The following is a 23,178-nucleotide window of genomic DNA, read 5'->3' on the forward strand; positions in this document are numbered from 1 at the left end:
GATGCTGTAACTGAATACAATGTCACTGCAGGGTAGAAAGCAGCCTGGATTTGGGAGGAAACTTTGAAATATCAGATCCCAACTCCTGACAAGATGTCAGGCTACAGAATTACTAGTCTGGTAACAGTAGGACAATGTTCTATGTTCTGCACTCAGAAGTTGATTTCCTTTTCAAGTCCATTAGCAGCAGATTGCCATAGCTTGGCCAGAACAGTTTGGTCTTAGTCTGTTTTGTTTGTCTTGAAACATCTTGCTATTTCTCACCTGCCAATAAACTCTCAAGAGCCTCCCTCCTTTCACAATTTCTATGAATAGGTTGGGAAAGTGCAGCCTAGCCCAGAGAAGTCCACATGGCTCAATCACAGAGGTATTTTGGTACTGGGTTCCCACAGGATCAGTGGAGGTTTGCAAGGCTATAATTAAATATATCCCCTCTGCTTGCCGTGCCTACACAGCACAGGAGGTGTCGGGGGTGCCTGGCAGGGCTCCCCTGCTGCTTCCTTGGATTCAAGCAAGGAGCACCCCCAGCCCTCCCACACTTCCTCTCCTGCTTGTTCCATATTCAGTCAGACTGCAAACAAGTGTGAGGATGGTCCAAACTGTCAGGAAGTTCTGTCTCAAAGATAAATTCAAGCCCCTAGCTACACAGTGAGTGTGGATGTACTTACACACCTGCAAGGGAAGCAGCCTCTTTGCTTTTCTGCCACTGCTACACCAAGATGAGCATGAGCTCCACGCAGAGCTCTGCACTGCCATCTCCACCATGATTTATAAAGATTAGTGGAACTTTGTTTAAAGGGACAACTGAAAGCCAAACCAAGCAACCACCATCCCTCCCCATCACAGCAGTATTTTCCCTCCACTGAACTTCCTTGCTTGTCTTCCCTTATACACTTAAACTGTAGAACAAATAATACTTGTGACACCAACCCAGTGTTGCTGGTGGTATCCCACATGCCTGGGCTCTCCTCATGAGAGACCACAAACAATGAGTGGTTCATGCCTGGTTTGCAACACTTCTGAGCCAACAAGATTACCTCTGCAGAGGCAGGCCAGGCTGAACTCAAGAGAGTTGTGTTTTCCACTTAGATGGAGATAAAAACAGTTTGGGACAGAATTTGTCAATAATAAATCAGAGTGAAATGTAAAGAAATGGACACAAAAATGTTGTGTGACCTCCAAACCAAATATATCAAAAAGAGAAAGAAGGAAAAAACCCTGTAGGAGCATTTTTATCTAGTCACAGGAAGATAATTTTAAAGCTCTAGTACAGAATGAGCCCTCTATGCAAACTTCAATAGACTTACACAGTCTCAGATAACACTCAGCATTAACAAAATGACACTGAATATACAGTAGGTACATCCAAAAGGCACCACTTAGGACTTGGGTCCCGGAAAACTTTACTTACAGATCCGTGTATCATTTGCAATAATTTTATTTGCTTTTTGTGAAAGAAATTGCAGTCACTCTAAATGCACTCCTCCCACCAGGGCAGCAATTTCCACTGCTCCTGTTATGAGTTCCTCAGGAGGGTGTTGAATCTAGCAGCTGCCTCTTCATGGCACACACAAAAGACACCCAACAGCTCTTCAGAGTGAGGTGCTGAATTTGCTGTGTGTGTGTTACTGACTTCCATCCAGGGACCTCTCCACCCCAAACAGTGGAGTCCTATGAACAAAGGCAGAACTGACATTTTTTTATTAGCTTCACATCTTCTGACTGCCATCCCAGGTGCTTTTTTTAATAAGAGGAAAGGAAGACATTTTACTTCCTTTGCCTCTCAAATTACTGTTCAGCTGGTAACTTATTTCTAAGCACATCCATAATTTCTCTCAGGTATTTGGAAAATTAATATTCTCAAGCATTAATACAGTCTTGGATTTCAAACTCCATACTCACAAAGCTAAGAGAACATGGGAAAATATGCATAGAGTTCTGCATTGCAACAGGCCTGAGCAAGAAGCACACAAGCACACACTCTTCAGTTTGTTCCTTTCAGTCCCACTCAGCAAGATGCATTTTGGTTTTCATGAATCTTGATCTGCTGGAGCAGCTGCCACACCTACCAACCACCTGGCAAAAGGTGGTGAAGTTTTTACCTTAACTCACAAAATCAGTGAGGTTTTGGGGTTGTTGTTGTCATTTCACCCTCTGCCCCCACCAAGAAAAAAAAAATTTATTCTGCTCTCAATGCTTTTCAAAAGCTGCTCTCTGTCTTATAGAATCAGATGTAGCATGAACATAGCATAGATCCAACATGAAACTCAGCACTGCTGTAAGATAAATAGAACTCAGCTACTGGAGTGTTCTGTGTTATTCATGTATGCAAATAAACTGCTTAGCACTTCAGTGTTAGCAATTTGGCTGTTGATGTTACCTGATGGAAATAAAACAGAATTTCAGAGGAAATTCTGCCTACCCTGGAAAGCCACGAGGTGAACTTTTATGGCTGTTTTCCATTACTGCCTTTTTGTGAACCAGAGGACAGTTTCCCATTAGCTGTGTTTATCAGCTCTGAGAGGAGGCAGATGAATCCAAGCACAAGTCAGAGATTTTCTGTGACTTCTTTGTCTGGCATGGGGAGTTGTGTGACAGAGGCTATCAAGTGTCTGTAGTCACTTCATGTCCTGTGTAGTCTGGAGATAAAGCAACACCCCTACTCTGCCTGCTTGGTGTTAGGTTGGTGTAGTAGTAGTTGGTTGGAGTAGTAAATGGTAACTTCCACATGAACTGACTGGATTTTAAGCTACCTTAAGGAGGTCTTCTCCTACAAAATACCCCCATTCCAATGTAAAGTCTATTCTGGAGGTTTCCTGAACTTGTGTGTGGGAGTCCTATCTGCAAACATTTGACACAGCATCACTGGTATCAGTGGGTCTGAGGCAATGCCATCAGTGGCCTTAGCTCTGCAGTTGCCACACAGAGCAAGAGGCTCAATTCAGTGTCTTATCAGCTTTCTTCTGGCTCTATGGAAATGGTTTTATAACTCTTTACTTTAGGGGAAGGCAGTGCCACTAGAGCAGTTGCTTTACCTTTCAGGCTGTGTTCCACTTGTTTGTTTCTCAAGGTGAAACTCCAAAACCAAATGCTTATCTTTCCCATTTTCATACTCATTAAAACATTTGTTTCTGAAGTCTGCCCATGGCAAATACACACTGTCTGCTTTTTGTACATCTCTGCTTCAGCAGCAGCCAAGTTCCAATGTAAACTGCATTTATGTGTCCTAACAGCTGTGACATGAGGGGGTGTTACTGAAAAGTCAACCCCCAGTGAAGACTTTAGTGTTTCCTGGTCACTGTTACTGTTGAGAGAAAGAACAACAAACAGACTGGCTTTGTAATTCACTGGCAGAACTAACTGCTGCTTTTTATTTAGTGGAAGGATTCCTGATCTCTCTTGCCTAGCCAGCACTTCATATGCACCAAAGACCAACACAAATTCCATAAAGACATAAGCAGTCCTTGCTTCGAAGAACATAAAAAAAAGTAACAAAGACCAAAGAAGATGGAGCACAGTTACATGTTAAGAGAAAGTTGCTTTTGATGTATTCACATTCTCATGGTTTCTTCTATGAATGAAGAAGCAAAGCTCTTCCTTCATTCCAGGGGGAAAAAAGAGATTTTTCATTCCACAAATGTTAAACAGTAGAATTAAGAAAAAAATGCAGAGAGAATGAATAGGAGTAATTGCTGCAGATAAGGACCTCAGAGGTGAGCACAGATGTTGCCTTGGGCACAGTAACAGTGTTTTTCATCTGCTATAGGTGAACCAGAAGCTGATGAAATACCTCCTCTTCAGGGTCTGGAGGCCACACAGCTCTCAGCCCACGCAGGACTGCTCTGGGCAGGAAGGTTCTGTACAGACACTGTCCCTCTTCATGCAGATCCTTTGAACACAGATACCTCCCAACCCAGGCATACAGGAAACATTTTTAAAAAATCAATTGGCAGGCTGCTTCAGCAAGCAGTAAGTAAAAAGTACAATTGCTTGGTAAGACTCCTGGGCTGAGCCTACATTCTGTTTCCAAAGGCCATTTACTCTGACACAGAAGGCAGAGAGCAAGATTTCTTCTCAAGGTGGCAATGTCACTGTAGAGTAAACTATCAGAGAATATCCATCTCCTATGTCAGTCCTGGGCTGCTGCTGAGACCTCAAATTCTAATAACAAGGCCCTTGTCTTAGCCAGCTTTAGAGACCACAGACACATCCCATCAGATAATTTTGAATCCCTGCAAGGCTTGCAGTGTCAATAACCTCACTCTCCTCTGTAGGTCACCTGTAAAGCTCATTACAGGAAGCTGGCTCTGTCCTCCAACAATGTGAGAGGTGATTCTCGAGGAAAGGAACTGTTCTCACTTCCTGTAGGACTGGCTGCCTGCAGAAAAACATCGAGAAAGGGTCTGTCAGCTGAAAGCAGGATTTATTACAAGACAGAAACTGCCTGAGGACAACACTTGTTCAACTTGGACAGGGACACAAACATTGCAAAACACATACAGAAAGACACTTTAACTCAAGATGCTGCAACTTAAAACTGCAGAAGTTTTAAGGTATTTATGGCAACTCCTTTTCAGGGGATATTGAAAGAACTGAAAGAGCATCACCAGCACTCTCAATAAAAAACATTCCCCATTCTTCTGGTAGAGATTTTAGATTTTTGCTGCCCTAGCTTAAATATGCCTTAGACAGAACCTGGTACACTGCAAATAGCTTCAGCACACCCATGAAGAGTTGCCTGGAACAGAGAGAGAATAAGGATCAGAGCAGATTAAACCATGTTCATATGGAACACAGTTGAAAAGGTCTAAATTTGGAGGTGCCTATGCTCCATGTGGTACCCTATGCTCCAGCCATGCTGCCAGTCATCCCTGTGCCAGCTTGGAAGTGGAAATCACAGAGGATCCCAGCATGGCTGGTTTTATTTGGAGGAGCTTGCTTTTGCTCTGAAATTCAGCTATCAGCAGGAGCTGCATCTTGGGCAGGAATCTGGCCCCAGGCCTGTAGCTGCACTAAGTACCTGGGCTTCCTCTGCATTCCTCAGGCATTCCACACACTCCAGTGCTCCAAGAGGAGCAGTCCAGCTACTCCAGGTAGGTTTACATAAAATCAACTTGTTTCCAGAAAATACACCTGCAATAAATACTAAAATCAAAGCTAAAAATGTGCCTCCAAAATAAGTGAATGCATCAAGTAAAATCAGAAAGTCCTCTTTTTATCAGCATGTCCATCAGCTATAAAAACTTGCATTTCTCCAGAAATATCAAGAAACCCACAAATTAGTCTTCCACTGGAACAGAGTCTCTTGATGCATAAAATCCTACATACCTGTACAGCGGGCAAATGGGAGGCAGCAACTGCTGGAATCTACTGATTACTGGTATCTGTGCATCTGATACCATTTTTGACCTACAGGTGAGTCAGCTAGGAAATTAAAGGAGCAGTAAGCACAGAATTTTACTAGGGAAACATTAGAGGCTCACTTGCTTCAGACCCCTTCCCTGCATCTTTAAGTAACAACTGAGAATTACCTTTGAGAATCTCAAGTTTCAGCATAGAAGCTTAAAACCCTTTTTAGTCCTTTAAAAATTTGGTCCTTACAACCATCATGTAACTCCTCCCACTTAGAAACACCTGTGTGAAAGCCCCTGCAGGATGGACAAGAGCTAATTAAGAGGTTCTCTGTGATAGCAGACAACAAGGCTGGATACATGTACACAAAGTGAGTGGAAGATTAGTTGTCTGCAAAATAATTTATTTGTTATTTTTAGCAGGAAGAATTGAATATTCTATTGGTGACACTTTCTTGCAGCACATGTGGACAGATAGAAAATGACAACTTGGAATCCTAAGTGAAAAACTGGAAGAAATGGTAAATGAACAGATAGCAAGTTGGGATGTCTGCATGTGTTCCCAGCAATGAGACGAGGTATAGTGTAAAACAAAAAGTTAGAAGAGCTCAAGTGTCTGCACTAACAGATCACATATACTGAATCCACAGAGAACCCCAAGTGATCTACTTTAAAGCAATTTGAAAATAAAATACATTTAACTTCTGCCACTGGAAAAGGATCTTGCTCCAGAGTCTCCTGAAAGCAACACTGATATGTCTCATCCTTCCTAGGACACTCTCCCCAGGAGTGTAAAGCTGCCCTGGAGAAACTAGAACATGCAGAAGATTTTTTGTGTACATACACACAAACACTCTGAGCTTTTGCTTTCTTCTCTAGGGCTTTTTTTCAATGGGCCAATGCTTTTGGAAATGAACCGAAACAGGAACCAGGGACAGACTCCTGGGTGTTAACACCACATCCAGTCAGGGCAGAACAGTGCTGCTCTCACAGGAAACAGAGAGCACTGATGTCAGAGGTAAAACTCAGGGCACATGCAGCAAAGGTAAAGCTGAAAGAGCTGCATTACCTCAGCACATCAGGAGTGATGAAGCAAGGAGCCCCTAGGTCAAAACCTCCTTTTGCCACCAAGAACATTCCCTTCCAATGCCTCACCTGTACTCCCTGAACGAAACCACATCACTTCCCTGCACATGCAACTGTGTGGAACAATGAATGAGCAACACAGAAGGCTCAGAATGCTCTTTCCAGCTCTGTTACTGATTTACTCAGTTATTTAAATTCATTTCATTTTCTGTATCTGTAGTAAGCAGCTAATGATATACACACATTTTGAGTTTCTTGGGAAGATATTGACTTACTATATTTTTGTCAAATGTTTCAAGATAACAGTTACAGCTAAAGAATAGAGTTGACGTTATATTATGATCAAATAATGATCAGTAAACTTGTTATGATGCATTTGCTCCTGCCATTTTCATTCATGATGGAGACAGAGTTGTATTTGAATCCAGCTTTTTCTATCCACACACCTGGGAAAAAGTTTGTTCACTGCTGAAGAATGGACCTTTCTTCCCCTTTCACCCCAAAAATACTCCACAGCTGACACACCACATGTGTTTACTGATGTGTGAGCATCCAAGATCAATTTTTCCTCTGCACTGAGCTTGTGTTGCCTGGCTCAAAGCATGCATCCATCATTTTCCTCCATCCTCAAATCAAAGCCACCCTCTCTTCTGATCCACCCCCCCCCTCCCCAGATTAAGTACTTTTTATAAACTTTGCAGGCCACAGCATGGCTATGTGGTTCTGGAGTACCAGTCTCCAGCAGAAAGGAGACAGCCATGAGCAGCACACTGTGCTTGGCTCTCTGCTTACCAAGCTGCCCTGAGTGAGCCATCTCCTGAGCTGCCTGACATCTGCTCTACATTCAGTTGCAGTGTAGACACACCCAGGGATCCGACTTCAAGTTACACAGTGGGATGAACAAATGTCTAAAGAAAAGGAAAAACTCTGATGACATCTAGAGAAGGTCTAATCTGAGACTCATAAGCTCCCACAAAAACTTCTGAGAATTTGGATCACTTTTCTCCACCCAGAGACAGGAAAAAGCATGTCTCTTAACTGCTCACATGACAGCCTGGAAATAGGAGCAGTGTTCAGCAGGATACAATTACATGGCTGTACATCCTGCAGATGACAAGTACAATGTCATAGACTCCTGGCACATTTGTAGCCTACAACTTCATTCCTGAAGAGTTTCTACAATGCTCCCTCCTCTCCCACCCCAAGGAATGACAAATAGAAGGATGACACTTTCCACTTACTCTGTCTGTTCCTTGTGGATGATCCTGAGGAGCTTGGATGGCTTGTTTGTCGGGGTTCAGACTGAGAGAACTGGGGGGCAATGGCTGGGACCTTTCCCTTTCTAGGGCTGGTGCCCTGCCCGTCAGGAGTGCGAGGGATCTTGGGTTTGCTGGTGAAGGCTAAGGCAAACTCGCTGGAGGAGGAGAGGGAAAGGGTTAGCAATGCATGCAGAAATATGTATGCAAAGTAAGCCTGCAACCAAGTGAAACCTGCAGTAGGTGCTGTGACAGCCCAGCAGGTGCTCAGACCTCAGGCAGACTGCAGATGGAAAGGAGCATGGCAGCACAGGTGTGCTGGGAAATGTGCTCACTGCACAGCCTCTAACCCGGCCCTACCGACCTGCCCACCCTGCTCAGACCTCAGGGTCAGTTAAACTCCCTGCAAACCCCTAACTGATCTATAGCTTGTTTCCTGGTGTTTATCACATCCACTGACTCAATCTGGGGTGCAAAAAATACACAGATATGCTACAGCTCAGGAACACATCCTTTTGGGGTACAGACAAAACAATTTCTTCCAGGTATAGGTCAATCTTGGCAGACACAGGCATCTTCCCTGGCTCCTGTCTCAGATAAGACTTGTAGAACTCCCTGAAGGCTTGGCCAAATGAGCAAAAAGCTGTGATGGCATGTATAAAATAAACTCCCTAAACACACAGGTTCCTTGTTCACACTGAGAACATAAAACAGGTGCTGCCATTTCACAGTCTGCATGTGCTGCAAAAATACCATTCTTTAACATTTAATCAATAACTCTGTGAGGATACACCGCCTTTTCTTGCCCTCAGCATAAATATAATTTTTCCCAGTTACAAAAATGGAGGCTACCAGGAAACAGCAAGTCTCTAAAATAATTCTGAATCTAAATGAATGTTTGCACTAGTGAGTCGATTTTCTCTTAAAAGGTGAAAAGGTTAAATTAAAGTAACAGCTACATGAAAACATCATATTTAAAAAGGGAAATAAAAGAGCCAAAGGCAGGACATCGAAAAAATAGGTGCTGTCTAAAAATCGGCGGTTAAAATAGAAAGTCGCCATGTTATTAGCTGCATCAAAAGAATCCTTTGTGACCATCAGAAGGGGTGATTAGGAGGATTTTCAAGATATTTAATCTCCCCTCCTCCCCTGGGAATGCTGCTGAGTCAGTGCTGATTAGCCCTTCCATAGCCCTGCTTCACCTTGCGGGGAGATTTCAGCAAGTGCTCCTTTTGTATTTTAAAGAGCTTTACTGGCTGTATTTTGCATATGTATATGCTAACTATAAAGGGCAGAGAAGTGCTAACTGCTTTGCTAAGAATCATCCCTGCAGCCCTCTACCTGTGAGTATTACAAGTGTTAATTTGTCTCAGCTTCAAAGGAGGAGGTGGCAGAGGAGCAGAAACAGACTGGTAAAACAACACCAAAAAAATAAGACTGGCTAGATAAAACCTCAAGGCGTGGATCACAGAGATATTTAAACATCTTTATCTCCATATAGCAGTGTCATTGTTATTGCTTTTTCTGGCATTTAGCTCACTTTGGTAAAATGAGTTGGTTAAGTGAATTGCATTTTCAATTCACTCGTGCTCTTCATTATCTTATGTGTATTATGATGTTCTTAGGTGAATTAAAAAGAAAGATTCACCAGCATCAAGACAGTTTTTTGAGCCACAAATGAGGGTTTTTTTTTCCTTCCTTATTCAACAACAGATAACAAAACCTTGGATCTGTATTCCCATACACTAAAAAAAAGTGTTTTTATTGCCATTCAACCATCTCCACAGTTTCAGGGCAGTAACCTCGGCAGTCAGACCAGAGACAGAGCAAAGCAATGCAACCAGAGTGACATCACTTTACCACGGAAACAGATACACAGTTCTCACACAAAAAAAGTTCACATTTGTGCAAACTCTTCAGGAAAGGATAATATGAAATAGGCTGGTAGCAAAAACTATAAAGTTGAAAAAATTCAGTTGTTTATCTGAGAGGATGCACAGCAGATCTGGCTCTCCATGTGTTCAAGCACCACAGAACCACTTCATCTTTTACTGCATCAATAAATAGTTGAAGATCAACAGAAAATAACCAATCCTTAGGATAACACCTAAACCTCCTATTTTTTATTCTTTAAAAGTTGATGAGTTGAAGAAAGAAGAAGCAAAATCTAGTGTGGGAAACGTTTTTCAGCATTTGGCAAAGGAGTCACTGATGACAAGGTGTGCTCAAAGAAAAAACAAAACAAGAAACAACCAATCAAAAACTCAACAACAAACTCACACAAAAATCTGCATTTGAACTGAGAAGAAAAAAAAACTGTTTACTTGGAAAAACTGAAATTATTGTCCTTAAAAAGTGCTCAACAGATTGACACTATAATTCAAATAATCAACCAGGAAATAAGACAGAACTTGAATATATAAAGATGAATTAAACCATTTTCTCCAAGAATACACTGGGATTTTTGGCCATTTTTACCAGATTATCAGAAAAGCAAGGCTAATAGGGACATAAGAATGTCCTGCAGAGTTTAAGCTCTTTTTTATCATGATCATACTGAACATAGTCACAATACAAAAAAACCCTACTTTGTCAGTCAGTCACAATTGTAGACTGAAGCCTGTTACAAATTCATCTTTGATTGTCTGAAAAGCACAACAAAACCATTTTCTCACATCAAAATGCAACAGGGACTATCAAACGCAAGACCAGCTGTCAGTCTGACCTGCATCTGCTGGAACAATCATTTGTTCCTGAGGAAATAAAACAACTGCAGCAGAATGTTCACTACTAAGGTCTCATTCTTCTCTCCAATAGATTTTGCTTAATTTCACTCATCTCTGTACAGCTAAGTTCCCAGCCCAACTCAGCTCTCCTTTTCTCATACATACCTCTTCTAGGAAGGTCTTGGTTTTTGCCTAATAGGTAATTGCCTCCAGGAAGGAGACATTTCTTACAGTGGACAAAACCAGTGATTTATTAATCCTGTTTGTTTTGCAAACAAATTATAGTCTGCATCCAGGAGTGAAAGAATGCAAAGGCAGGTCTAGCTATTGCAACACCAAAGTATTTAACAACAGTCCCTTGACACAGAAAACCCTGTGCTCTCTTTGACTGTGAATGGTTGCATTCCTGTATCTGCAACTCGAGGCTGCATTTGGAAATCCAAATTAACTGCATGCATGCTGAGGAAACACAGGATGAAAAGATATGATCTTCCTCTGCAGGATACTGCACCTGTGCCTTCATTTCTATAAAATCCATCCTGAGATTTAGACATATGTTTGTTAACAAATATTAAAAATTACAGGGAACACACTTTTTTAATAGGTTTTGTAGAGAAGCAAAGCATCTCACTGAGGTGGGGGACAAGACACTGCTAATTTTACTTGCTTTCTTGCTATCTGAAAGATAATATCCCTCTCTACACCACAAAGCAAACAATTTGGCCATTAATTTTAACGGTCTATTTGTACTTCTATTATGTGCTTAGCTACTGTTACAACAGACAACAGAAATAAAACCAGTAGTGTTGGATCAGAAGTATGACTACTAAGCACTTATCTGAAACCAGTGATAATTTGTTGACTATGTATAATTTCAGATCTTACCATGGAAACAACACAACTGGGGAAGAAACCCAACCAAACAACCAAAGCCACACCAACACCCCAAAAAGCCCAAAACCACACACTGGCATCTGTAGGCCTGAAGGACACAAAATTCTATACTCAGAATCTTTCAGAAGTGTTAGAGTTGTAATTAACACAAATAACCAACACTTCTGAAAAAAATCAGGTGTGTAAAGAGTTGGCAAAACCTTTCCTTTAACACATCTCAACCCATTCTGTGTTTTCGTTCTGGAACATACTTTCTTTTAAAATTTGTCCACAGTGTTCAAAACGTGGTCCAATCTAATTAGCTATAGGAAAAAGCTGTTAATGTCTGAAGGACAGATGCAGGCCCCAAAACTTTGGTAGACTTTGGTCCAATTGCTAATTAATTCCTAGTTCTCATCCAAGATATAACATCACAGTTGTACACATGACAAAGGCTTCACAGAAGGTGAACAGGATAAGCAGGATAAGCAGGATAAGGAGAGCAAGAACTTTGATTTTACAGGAATAATTTCAAGGAAGAGTTTAAACCCATTGTTGGATGATCTCTTAACTTTGCCTCCTTTGACATACCCACCTAGTGGATAAATGAGGGACTCTGGTCAGCAGTGCTAGCAAGCTCAGCATTTAAACACTCTTAACTCACTTAAATGCTTCATTTTTCTTTCATCCCACTGTCCTGTTCCCACAGTCCTACCTATTTTTTTACTAATAAATTATTTTCATGGGCTAATGTTGAATTATCTAAGAAGCAATGTGGAAGCTTTATTTTCAGAAGGCTATGTTGAGCATACATGTGAAGTTCATTAACAATGTCTTGCTTGAGACTTCTCCCATTCTGAATCAGATGCTTAGAAATTGAACAGCTGCCTCTGGCACAGCAAAGGGTATTTTGTTTGGCAAGAACCACCATAGCTGTCTCAGGCCAGACTACATCATACATCAAATGGCTTCACAGATTGTCTTTACAGCAGCATGGAATTAGCTGGTAAATCCTGTCAGACTCCTCTCACAATTTTAGGTATTCTCTGGATAGATCATACCTATGTGATGGACCATTTGCTTTGTCCTCAGTGAAGTCAGCAGATTGAGAAGACAAGGTATCACCAGCTGGGATGTGTTGGTCCATTCTATTGCTTGATGCAAATACTTCATTTGATGACTTCATTTCAACTGCTGTTTAAAAAAGAAACACGGTTCAGTGAGGAGTTGTCTCCTTACAGTTTTATTAGAAACACAATCAAGTCACAGTTCCTGCTGTATGAAGTAAAACCTGAGGTTTTGGCAGGTTACTGAGTTCATGTGGCAGAGTGCATTATGGCTTATCACCTGAGCAAAACAGCTGCACGTGTGCTAATTTAAGCCCTTTGTTGTTGGAAAATAAAACTGGCTATACTGGGCACTTGCAATGGGATAGGAGCATGCAGACCCCCATTTAACACATATCAGCTATATCCAATATCTCATTAAAGGCACAGGAACTCAGCCCCTTGCAGTTGTCTGTACATATCCACAGTAACAGGGACACTGCAGACAAAAAGAAGTGCTTTACAGTTCTGTCAGACTCAACTTGTACCTTACACTAATGAGGAAGTGAAGGACACTCAATTTGCTTAGAATCACAAGGCTACCAAGATGTGCATGTTCAATGAAAGATTAGGGAAAATCCCTAGCTCTATTCCTGGCATGCTCAGGAAAGGCTGCTGTCCTGGTTTGCTCTCTCATGCTGATAAGAATGCAGATCAGGTCACTCTCAGACAGGCATTTTGCTGCCCAGCACATGTTCTGTCTGGCATTCAGCATAATAAGCGTAGGAAGATCACCAGGGTTCATCTTTGGTCCACAAGTTTTTTGCTCACAGGAGACAAAAAATGAAAGAGTGCAAGAATTATTGAATCTTAACCAAAGGATAAAGGGGGAGAGGATGGATCCAGACAAAATCAGACCAATTCAAGAACAACCAAATATTTCCAGGAGGACATTAAGAACTATGCTCATTTTTAGAAAACAAAAGAGGATCAAGGTTCCTTGAGGCTAAACTTAGCCTCCTTGGGACAGCCCCTTGATGAGGCTAATTGTTCACATGAAGTCTTTTATTCTGTTTTTTTCACTCTCTGTCTCTTACTATTCATTTTGTGACTTGGCTGCATGAAACTCTGAGTCCCAAGGTACTCTTCTTATGCTGGGAAACAAATATTCTGAAATAAGCAGGTTCCTGGTACTACAGAATGACCATTAGACCAAAATCAGAAGTCAATAAACAGCATATTTATTGCACAGCAGAGATGTTTGGCAGGGCATCATGAAAGCCTCTAGAAACAGTACCATTACTTTCACACAGTTCTGTTCCCTGCTGTATCTTAGAAGGCAATAGAAGAGAAAGGGCTTATTTTCCATTGTCTTAAATTAAAGCCTTTTAAATTTAAATATTACAATCCCCACTGCCTTTTGGAAAAGTTGAGATGTTCAAAGACCCAACTCAATTATCATTCTGCAGAATAGAAGTCCTGTCACTGATATAACAACCAGGGGGTCCAACACTGCAGTCTCTTTTCTCTTCTCTTACGACATCCCATTTCTAAATCCCAAAAGATAAGAAAGACAAGCACATATGTCACTGCTACTTGCAAAAATCCAGAACAAACCTCAGGCCATTTTTCAAGTAACTCAAAGTTATTTTATAGCCTGGATTAATGCTAGGAAGAATTTCCTCAGTCACACATAACAATTATTTGGTTTTTTACATGTATAATGCATATACACTAGCAATATGTTGTATATTCTGACTTTAAAGATTTTTCTACAGGAAAATAATATAATCTAGTAGTCTTATTAGTAGCCACCTGCAAATATTTTGACTGAAAGCATCTAAAACTGTTTTAAACAGAGGCTACAAGCAAAAAGTTCTGATAAAATGAAACATTTAAGCTGGCTGAAATATCTTTTGCATGATGGCTTTAAATTAATCAAAAATTAACAACATTTATTTTGCTGACTGACTCAGGTTGCCTGTTTAAACCTCTTCACAAATCTCTATAAAACAAACTATCAGATAGCATGAGTAACACAGCAAAAGTGACAAAGGTGAGTGCATGTACCTGACTGGAAAGATAGCAAAATTTGGTTCACATGGGCTCTGGATGGTGGCATAGTGCCTTAAGAATTAACATCCAGTTACTTGAAAACACCAAATAGGAACACCTTTGATAACTACTTGGTTTAATTTCCTTTTAAAAGTACAGGTATTTAAAAATCTGTTCTTTTTTTCCTTCTCTGTAGGAAAACTGCCAAGTCAATATGCTTTTGCTTGGTTTATGACCTTTGCTGATGTGAGTTGCTGCTCTTAGCTGACCAAACCCCCCCAGCTGTATTCAAGGTGTCACTGTGCACAGAGAGAACAGCAGCTCTCATTGCTACACAACAGCAAGAACCCAAGTGTCCATCCTGGACAGGAGCTTCTCCTGCTCCTATCCTCCTGTCCCCTCCTTTTGAACGTTACATTTATCAGCTCTAGGCATTACGCAAGCGAATTCCTGTCTGCAAGTCCTTGGTTACTTTTCTCAGAATCCCTTTCATTTCCTTTAGGAAATTTAAGAAAATAGAAGAGAAAGTAAAAAGTATGCTATTCCTTTACTGCTTCAAAGCATATTTCTCAGAAAAGAATAGGCACACTTTGCCTGAACTTTTTAACAATTCTGTCCCGGATATGCTGCAAGATCCTTTATCTACAACTGCTGAACATTTTGCCTTAGATCCATAATTGGAAATGTTAATGAATCCCTGCAGGAAGGCTGGAACTCCTACATCCAAAGTTCCATGATCTCATGGATATCAGAAGTTCAGCAATTGAGTATTTCAAAGACTATAACCTTTTAAATTTCATCACGTTTCTGAGCTGTCAGGCCCAGCTGAGTTTGCATTAATTTCAGCTGAAGCTGCAAGGGCAGAATCTTTAGCAGCATCACCCACAATGCAGCCACACAGCACCAGGCTGCCCATCCTCCACAGCCCTGGATGATCTGAATGCAGTTGCAAATCTCAGCAGATAACTGCAGCTGCCTTCAGCTCTAGCACTGAGATACAGCCAAAAGAGCCTGCAGGTGCCAGCAGACAGTGATTCATTTAGATCCAAACAAGGGTATATTTGATCAAGCAAGGGGCTTTGCCTGTTTGAAGTGCACTGTCTCTGGCTGCAGCTCCTTCCCTGGGCAGGGGACATTGCAGAGAATCCTTCACACATCGGAAGCCCTGGGTTGGATCCTTGGCACTTCCACAGGAAGCAAGATGAGCGAGGCAAGTGAGACCATTGGTGTCTGCTGACCACCCATTACCTTCTGTGTAATTCATTCTGCTTGAGCCAAAGTCTGCTGTTGTGCCACAAGCTCCTGCACACTGACCTGGGCTCTATAAACATTTCTACACTACTAAAAAATCCCCAATCTACAACACACAGTCCAGGCCCCCTACACCTGCCCCAGTCCAGGATGATGTCAGCAATTAGGAACAGTATCCATGGGCCATCCTTACATGAGGGGGAAATGCAGAAGTCAGAAATGCTGGACTGGCTCCCACCACAAATGGAAGAAGGACCACTTGGTGGAGACTGCAGCTTCTCATCCCTATTGTGACAAGAATTGGTACCATTTTCTGGCCTGAAGGAGAAAGGAGAATACAAGGTGAATTCTAACAGTATAAAAAGTTTAATCAGTCTAAATTCTAATTTCTTCTAATTGCCTGTAATGACACAGTACACACTGAAATTATTTTATATTTCATATTGCAAACCAGTACTAAGGATGTAATTCAACTGCTTGACTGCAGCTCCCCCAAACCAGCTGACATCAGATGTATTTGAAATTAACATTTTTTCCTACTGCAATAAAAGAGCTGAGGAAAGGAAACCGTAACTCCCTGCAGTCTGAAGACCCAAAATTCCACCATGACACTTAAAGAAAAAGATTGTAGACATGGGCCTGAGAGGTCTTCAATACTTAGCTTTTTCAAGGAGTTAAGATTTGTTTCTGAATATTACAAGGATTTCACTTTAAACAGCAATTATGCAATATACACTTAAAACAAAGTAAGCAACAAATAGAACTCTTGATTTCACAAGTGAAGTGTATCAATGGGAAACTGAAGCAGCTGAAGGACAGAACAAGGACACAATTGATCCCAGTAAGCAATAAAACACAGCAGAAATGAGAGGGGTGTGAAAAGTGTGTGAAAAGAAGTTGGCAGACATGGAAAGTTTCCCTGCCCAATATCAGGTTAAGGTAACTAAACTATGTTTCTAGTAAAAAGGATGCAGTCCAAGGAGGCAGTTAATGATTTCACAGCCAAATCAGTTTCTAAGGAAATAGCTAGCAGAATATTAAGTAGTTCAGGCCCCCTTGAGTGATCTCAGCCAGTGAGTCTTTAAAGAAGGAGGGGAAAATGAAAAAAAAGAAAAATAAAGGCAGCTTTCCAGTATTTCCTGACTCCCTCAGCTCCATACAGCAAGAGCTTGTCCATACAGGGATCCCATGACAATTCATCTGAAGTAACTAGAGCCTTGTGTGCTCTGGGAAGTCATAGAAAAATTAGCATGAAATGGCTGCTACATGTGCAGTGGCGATTCTGCATTAATTTTCTGTGTGAATACTTCTATTCAGCACTAAAGATTTTCAGCCCCCTCCTTTTGGAGGTACGAACCAACAACTCAAAGAGATACATTATAGTATCTCATCAACTGCTTCCTCTTTCATGATGTTTTTAAATGGAATATATTACATCGAGTCTCACATGAAGAACTTCAAACAAGTCATATACACTTCAATTTAGAATGGAAGCATTTACAAAAATCTTTAATGCAGTTTAATCATTCTGTTGAATACGAGATTTCAGATAATTCAGATCAACTGTCTTGGATTGTATCCAGTAGACAAGCTGTATCCAGGGCAAAAGTGTCCAACATTTTTCATGAGAGTTCAGATGATAAAAGTCACTTAAATTATTTAAAGTACTAAATACATCCAGTTCAGATATTACTTTCAAATTAAGGCAGCTAAGCTTTTATTGCCTTCCTCCTGCAATAATTTCCAAGTGAGTATTTCCTTATTTTAGTAAATTAATTTCTACTAAAATTAGAACAGCATAAAAGCCATCAAAGCTTGTCCTTTTCTGCTGCAAAATGTAGTTCGAGAATGTCTTCATCTATTCACTGCAGTTTCCTGCACACAAATTAGTCAGGTACAAAGCACAAACTTCTCATTCAGGGTGGTATTGCTTGTTTCCTGCTTAAAACATGGGAGCACCAAACACTCATATTATTTCTACCATTTGGGCAGAGCAGGAGGGAAATTAATTTTCACGTATTTTCACAGTGTTAGATTTCTGCTGTTTACATTTCTCCTCTGTAGTTTGCATAGTGAGGCAATCTCTGAAAGCTGCTTCACACCATCAAACTAACACTTGTCTTAGACCAAGAGCTACCAGAACCAGCATGATGGAAATGTGGTTTTAATTTGTATCCAGCAGTGACCTGAAGCTGTCTTGCAGAGGCACAAGCTGCATAACTGAGAAGACTCAAGTTGTGCCAAAATACAAGACTCACGTCACTCCAGGATCTGGGACACTTCAGCAAATACCCTGCCTGGGTAGATGATGCTGAAGAGAGGCAGCAATCACTCCCAGAGATCCTTTCTGATGCAAAAATTGCAGTGCAGTTCAGGACAGTGGGAAATAAATGCCACTGTCACAGGTTTGACACCATTTTTTTGACTTCCCAGAGGAAAGTAATTTCATTTCCACAAACTTGGTTTTCTCTCCACTTATAAAGGAAGAATATAATGCTTAGACAGCCCAGTGATAATGATGGTTTATTTCTGGAAATACACTTTCTAAATAGGCCATAAGACTACCTGTCAGGAACTGAAATGGCTCATGCCTTAAACATTGTTAGGAAGGAGTTTTGCCCATTTTAGCAAAATCTGTATAAAGAAGCTACAACCACAGAAGCCCACCCCCCCCTTGAAGATGACTGGCTGGAACTTTAAACTGTGAGTTAAGCTGCCTAGATAAGATAAAGGGGACATTATGTTCAATCATCTCAGATTTAGGGAGAAGCAAACAAGGCTGAGAGAAAGGAATGCATCCACAAGAAAGCCAAATGCAGCAGAGAATCACCCCTGGCTGGGTTTGGGGTGAGGGAGACCACAGCCCACAGAGGCCAGGTTTACACAGACTCCCCACAAAACGAGAGGGGGTGGTTTGGGTGTAACCTCTGGTCAGAGGCACTGAACACCCATCCTCCATTACAGACTGGCCACATCCACAGGACACTGATGTGGGAGGCAGTTGAGGGGGTGTAAGAATCCATCAAAGACTCCTCAGACCCATTCCCAAGCCCTTGCACCACAGGGCTGCACGTTTCTCAAAGTGATGCAACAGACCCAGAGTCTGCTACAAGAGACTGTGTCAAACTGTCCCCAGTGGGGGCATTCCCATCTGGCCTGAGCATGCATTAATCCATTTATTCTGTGCTTCTCAGGGCACCCTCCAACACCACCAAGAAGAGCAGAGCTGGAGAGGATCAACAGCACATCCTTGGGATACACAGAACAGTGATGCTTTCTTTGATCTGTCTCTGTTACTCTTTCTGTACCCCCACCTCTTTTCTATTTCTTTCTCTTCCTTCTTTCTCTCTCTCTCTCTTATATTTATTATCAAATAAAATGCACACTATTAACTTTGGCATATGGTCTTGTTTGCACCTTAATTTGGGCAGAGAAATTTCTAGTAACTTTAAAAACTGGACTGTAACATTGCCCTAACAACCAATTCCACAGAATCAGTCCAGGTCTCCAAACCCACCATGGGTAAAATACTGTGCAGGGGAAGTGGGACCTTGAATTCTAACAGTGACCCCACAGTAGAGTGGCAATGCATATTAAGGCATTGATTGACCAGTCTAGATTTTTAAGGCCTGCAGTTCTTTTGGAGGACTGAATGAAAATTATTAGATAATCACCATTTTACTAGTATGAGCTAATATTTTAATTAATTGCTGCTTTCTCTGACACACAAACACACACATTTAATATACATATAAAGTATATATATGTACACACACACACACATATATATATACTGCAAAAACTGTGAATGTTGTGATGCTGCAAAAAGTTGGCCACTGTAAGAAAGGGCACAAAGTCAGAACTCTAAGTCCATGTTTAGGCTTTATCAGGCAGACAAAGTAGGTGCCATGTTCAAAAAAGTGCCGTTTTATCCAGGCCAGCACTCAGAAGAAAAATTAAGATTGCAAGGCAAATTCTGCCACAGGATAGCAAAAAATTCTTCTACTTTAGAAGTGTGTTTCCTTCATCTTGCTTTTTAAAAAAATGAATGTCTTCTGGGCCTGTGTCCATGCCTAGATCTGGTATGTTAACACTTGTCTGTTCCAAGCCCTGGTAACCCAATATGTATAATCCCATAAGGAATGGTACACGTGCCAGAAGAGTATGTTTGGATGACTCAGGAGGGCTTCCAGTCAGATCACCTGCTAGTAGGAATTCTAGTTTCAACACAAGATAGTGGGAGGCAAGATAAAGCTGTGACCACTACTTGTCCCAAACAACAGACTTCACTCAGTCACCTACACTTGTGCAACTACATCAGTCCTCACTGTCTTCTGCACCCATTTTCCACATTGAAATGAGGAGGAAAAGTATTTTAAGAAATAGAAAATATGAACGGGAAAGCAAAGAATGGCAGAGGGATGACAGGACAATCTTCAGGAGTGATGTGTTCAAAGAACGAGCTGCAATTTCATTACATTGTTGTGTTTCAGTCACCTATTCATTTTAATATACTTACCTATACAAATCATGTAAGTCTTTTATCCTGTATACTTTGCTAGTCTTGTAGTCTCTCAGATTAAGTATACACAGAAATAAAAACATTAAATCCTCACAATAAACATGCCTGTATCATAGCTACCTGGACTTGATCAAATCTAAAACTATGCAACTGAAAGTTACAAAATCATTTAAATTTGGGATCTCAGTGGTATTTTACTTCCTCAGTCAGGACACTGAACAGGACAAAACTCAGAAATCAAGATACACTTGTTCTAACAGAAGGCAGAGAATATTCAAGGAGCTCTGCATGGTAAGACTCCTTTATTCCATTTACAATAAGCCTTCTACTCTAACCCAAATCGCACCAAGAACAAAGTGTCACACACTTCTGGTGGAAAATATATTTCTTCCAAAGCAGGAAAAGCCAAAATAACAAGATTTTTATCTTACCCATTTTCTTTTTCATCTGTCATCTAACAAATCCCCCCAGAGCAATATACTTTGTTGCTTGTTCCTTGAAGAGGAAGACCCCAAGCATTGTAGATCTTTCCAAGAAGATGCAAGAACATGTGAGTTATAATGCAAATTTAAATTAATCTGATCAGTAAATATTTATTCAATTATTTTGGGAATGTGACCTCAGCCATTGGACCTATCTCTGCCTGCAATGTTCTGCTCATTTTTTTGAAATTCTCTGTAATGAATGACAATGGCAATGCAGTTTTAGACAGGAAAGGTTTTGTTATTTAGGCACTGCTACGGGTTTCTTTTCTGTTGTTGCTATGCTTTCTAAAAGAGCTTTAAAAATCCAGCTTGGTCTCATTTGTTGGGACTTACATTGGATATGCAGTTCTGTGATAACCTGGTGTCACAGGTCTCTGGAGAGGCTCATCTATACTCTGATGTACACCAGCAAATTGCTTCTTCTTGGTTTTTGGAGTATGAGTCATTATCTGATACACGGAAATGAAGAAAAAAAATAATGCAGCGGAAAAGCAGGTATTTGAAATCATAGAGAAAATTATACAGAAAAATTGCAGCAGAAACTAAATTGCATTCTGGTGTCACTGGATAAAACTGTCTGGAATCACTGAAGGCTCCTTCAAGACATCTTCTCCCAAGCCACTTTTCCACCGTCAGGATTCTGGACTCTCAAATCCAGAAGGCATACATTTATAACAGAATGGGTTGGGTTGGAAAAGTTCATAAAGACCACTCAGTTCCAAGCCCCCTGCCATAGGGGGGACACCTTTCCCCACATAAGGTTGCTCAAAGCCTCATCCAATCTGGCCTCAAACACCTCCAGGGATAAGAATGCCACAGCTTCTTGGGGCAACCAGTGCCAGAGCCTCACAACCCTCACAGGGAAGAATATTTTCTTTATACCTAATCTAACCTACTCTCATTCAGTTTGAAGCCATTCCCCCTTGTCCTGCCACTACGTGTTCTTGTGAAAAAGCTCCTCTCCAGCTTTCTTGTAGGCCCTTTTAGGACTGAAAACCCACAATAAGGTCTCCCTGGAGCCTTCTCTTCTCCAGGATGAATAATGCCACTCTCTAAGCCTGTTTTCACAGGAGAGGTGCTCCAGCTCTCTGAATATCTCAAATTAGTCACAGCACAATAAATGGCATTCATACAAACTTTATGCTTTTTTACTTAATAGCTTTTTGCTGCTTGAAGTAAGGCAGACAATACTTGATCCGGCACAATGCCTGCAGGAGCAGTTGGCTTTTCAACTTTCCTTTTTTCTAAAATAATTTCAGACTAGCAGAATGTTCCAGTATTAACCTGCTCAGCACTTTGCTTTGTGTGCTCAACAGAGTCACTGGTGTAGCACTAGAACCCTAAGGCTGCCTGTAGCTTAATAATAAGCCACAGTCTGACCACCCCCTGTGAAAGGGTTGCTCCTTTCTCACACTGGTTCTGCTTCTCCTGAGCAGCAGCTCATGCACAGACTGTAAAAGATTCAGACTGGTCTGCAGGCAGCACCTGCCTCTTCAAGCAACAAACTGAAGAAAGTGGTGAGACTATGAAATAAAACACTAAACACAGGAAATTAATTTATTTCAAGATTCTAAGGAGTGGTACTCACTCCCAAGTACTCAGTTGTTAGCAGCTTCTCTCCTGAAAGCTCTCCCATCTGAGGCATCAAAACCTCATCTTTGTCCAGATCAGGCTCCAGGATGTCACTGTCCTCCTGCAAGGCAACAAGAAACTCAGGTGGAAGGAAGCTTTAAAGCTGGTGATAAGGGATTGGTACAAAAAGCTTGGAATCAGTACTTCAGGATAAAAACATTATATAACAAGGCAAGATCTTCTGTTGATTTTATTCCACAAATCCAAATGTAACCAACTTCAAGTAAAAACTACCAAGAAGTCACTCTCCTATGCCTATTTCTGCAATAACTATGGGTGATTCATCTTTCATGGAAGCTCTGCAGCTTCTGCAGATCAAAAAAAACCAGGAAATTTTGAAGTTGCAAACCAAAACAGCAAACTTTCAAAACCAGTAATACAAGAACAAGACAGTATTTTTGCTTGTATTTTGTTACTAAAAAGAATTATCTTCTGTCCTGCACAAGATAGCCTAAGACACACCCACTCCAGATGAAGAAAATGTTCTTTGCTTTTGAAATCTGTTGTAACAGTAAATGTAAATAACTGTCAAAAACAGTAAATAAGAAAAAGTGAAGAATCATTCTAAAAAGGCATATTGCATAGTCATGTAGAGAGTCTGGCATAAAATCCATTAAAAACAATGGCCACTGGACTCTGATGAACTCAAGAGCAGCTTTACTTTAGTGAGATTTAGACTCAGTTTTAAATAGACACAATCAGCTCTCAATTACCTGGAAAGCTGGGTATGTGTGAAAAATAACACAGATGATGGCAAAAGGATAAACACTTGTAGACTAGGCAACAATCATCTGTATCAAGGAAAAAAACAACTCAACACCCCCTGCCCCTCACCAAGAAACCACACTCCAAAGTCCACAACATACTGCATTTTGATGGGGTGGGGGAAGTTGCA

The 23,178-nt window shown here is 41.0% G+C and overlaps 1 protein-coding gene across 1 annotated transcript in view; it reads right to left on the reverse strand.

Moving 5' to 3' along the window:
- Positions 1-3,336: 3,336 nt before the first annotated feature.
- ARMC9 (armadillo repeat containing 9) overlaps positions 3,337-23,178 on the reverse strand; it is a 58,583-nt gene continuing 38,741 nt past the window's right edge. The window contains 7 exon segments of the mRNA XM_079315452.1: positions 3,337-4,378; positions 7,679-7,735; positions 7,737-7,851; positions 12,354-12,486; positions 15,838-15,962; positions 20,985-21,100; positions 22,240-22,344. Of these exon segments, the coding sequence (XP_079171578.1) occupies positions 4,292-4,378; positions 7,679-7,735; positions 7,737-7,851; positions 12,354-12,486; positions 15,838-15,962; positions 20,985-21,100; positions 22,240-22,344 (738 nt within the window). The 3' untranslated portion in view covers positions 3,337-4,291.

The sequence above is a fragment of the Erithacus rubecula genome, assembly GCF_903797595.1.
Source record: "Erithacus rubecula genome assembly, chromosome: 11".
NCBI classification, from domain to species: Eukaryota; Metazoa; Chordata; class Aves; order Passeriformes; family Muscicapidae; genus Erithacus; species Erithacus rubecula.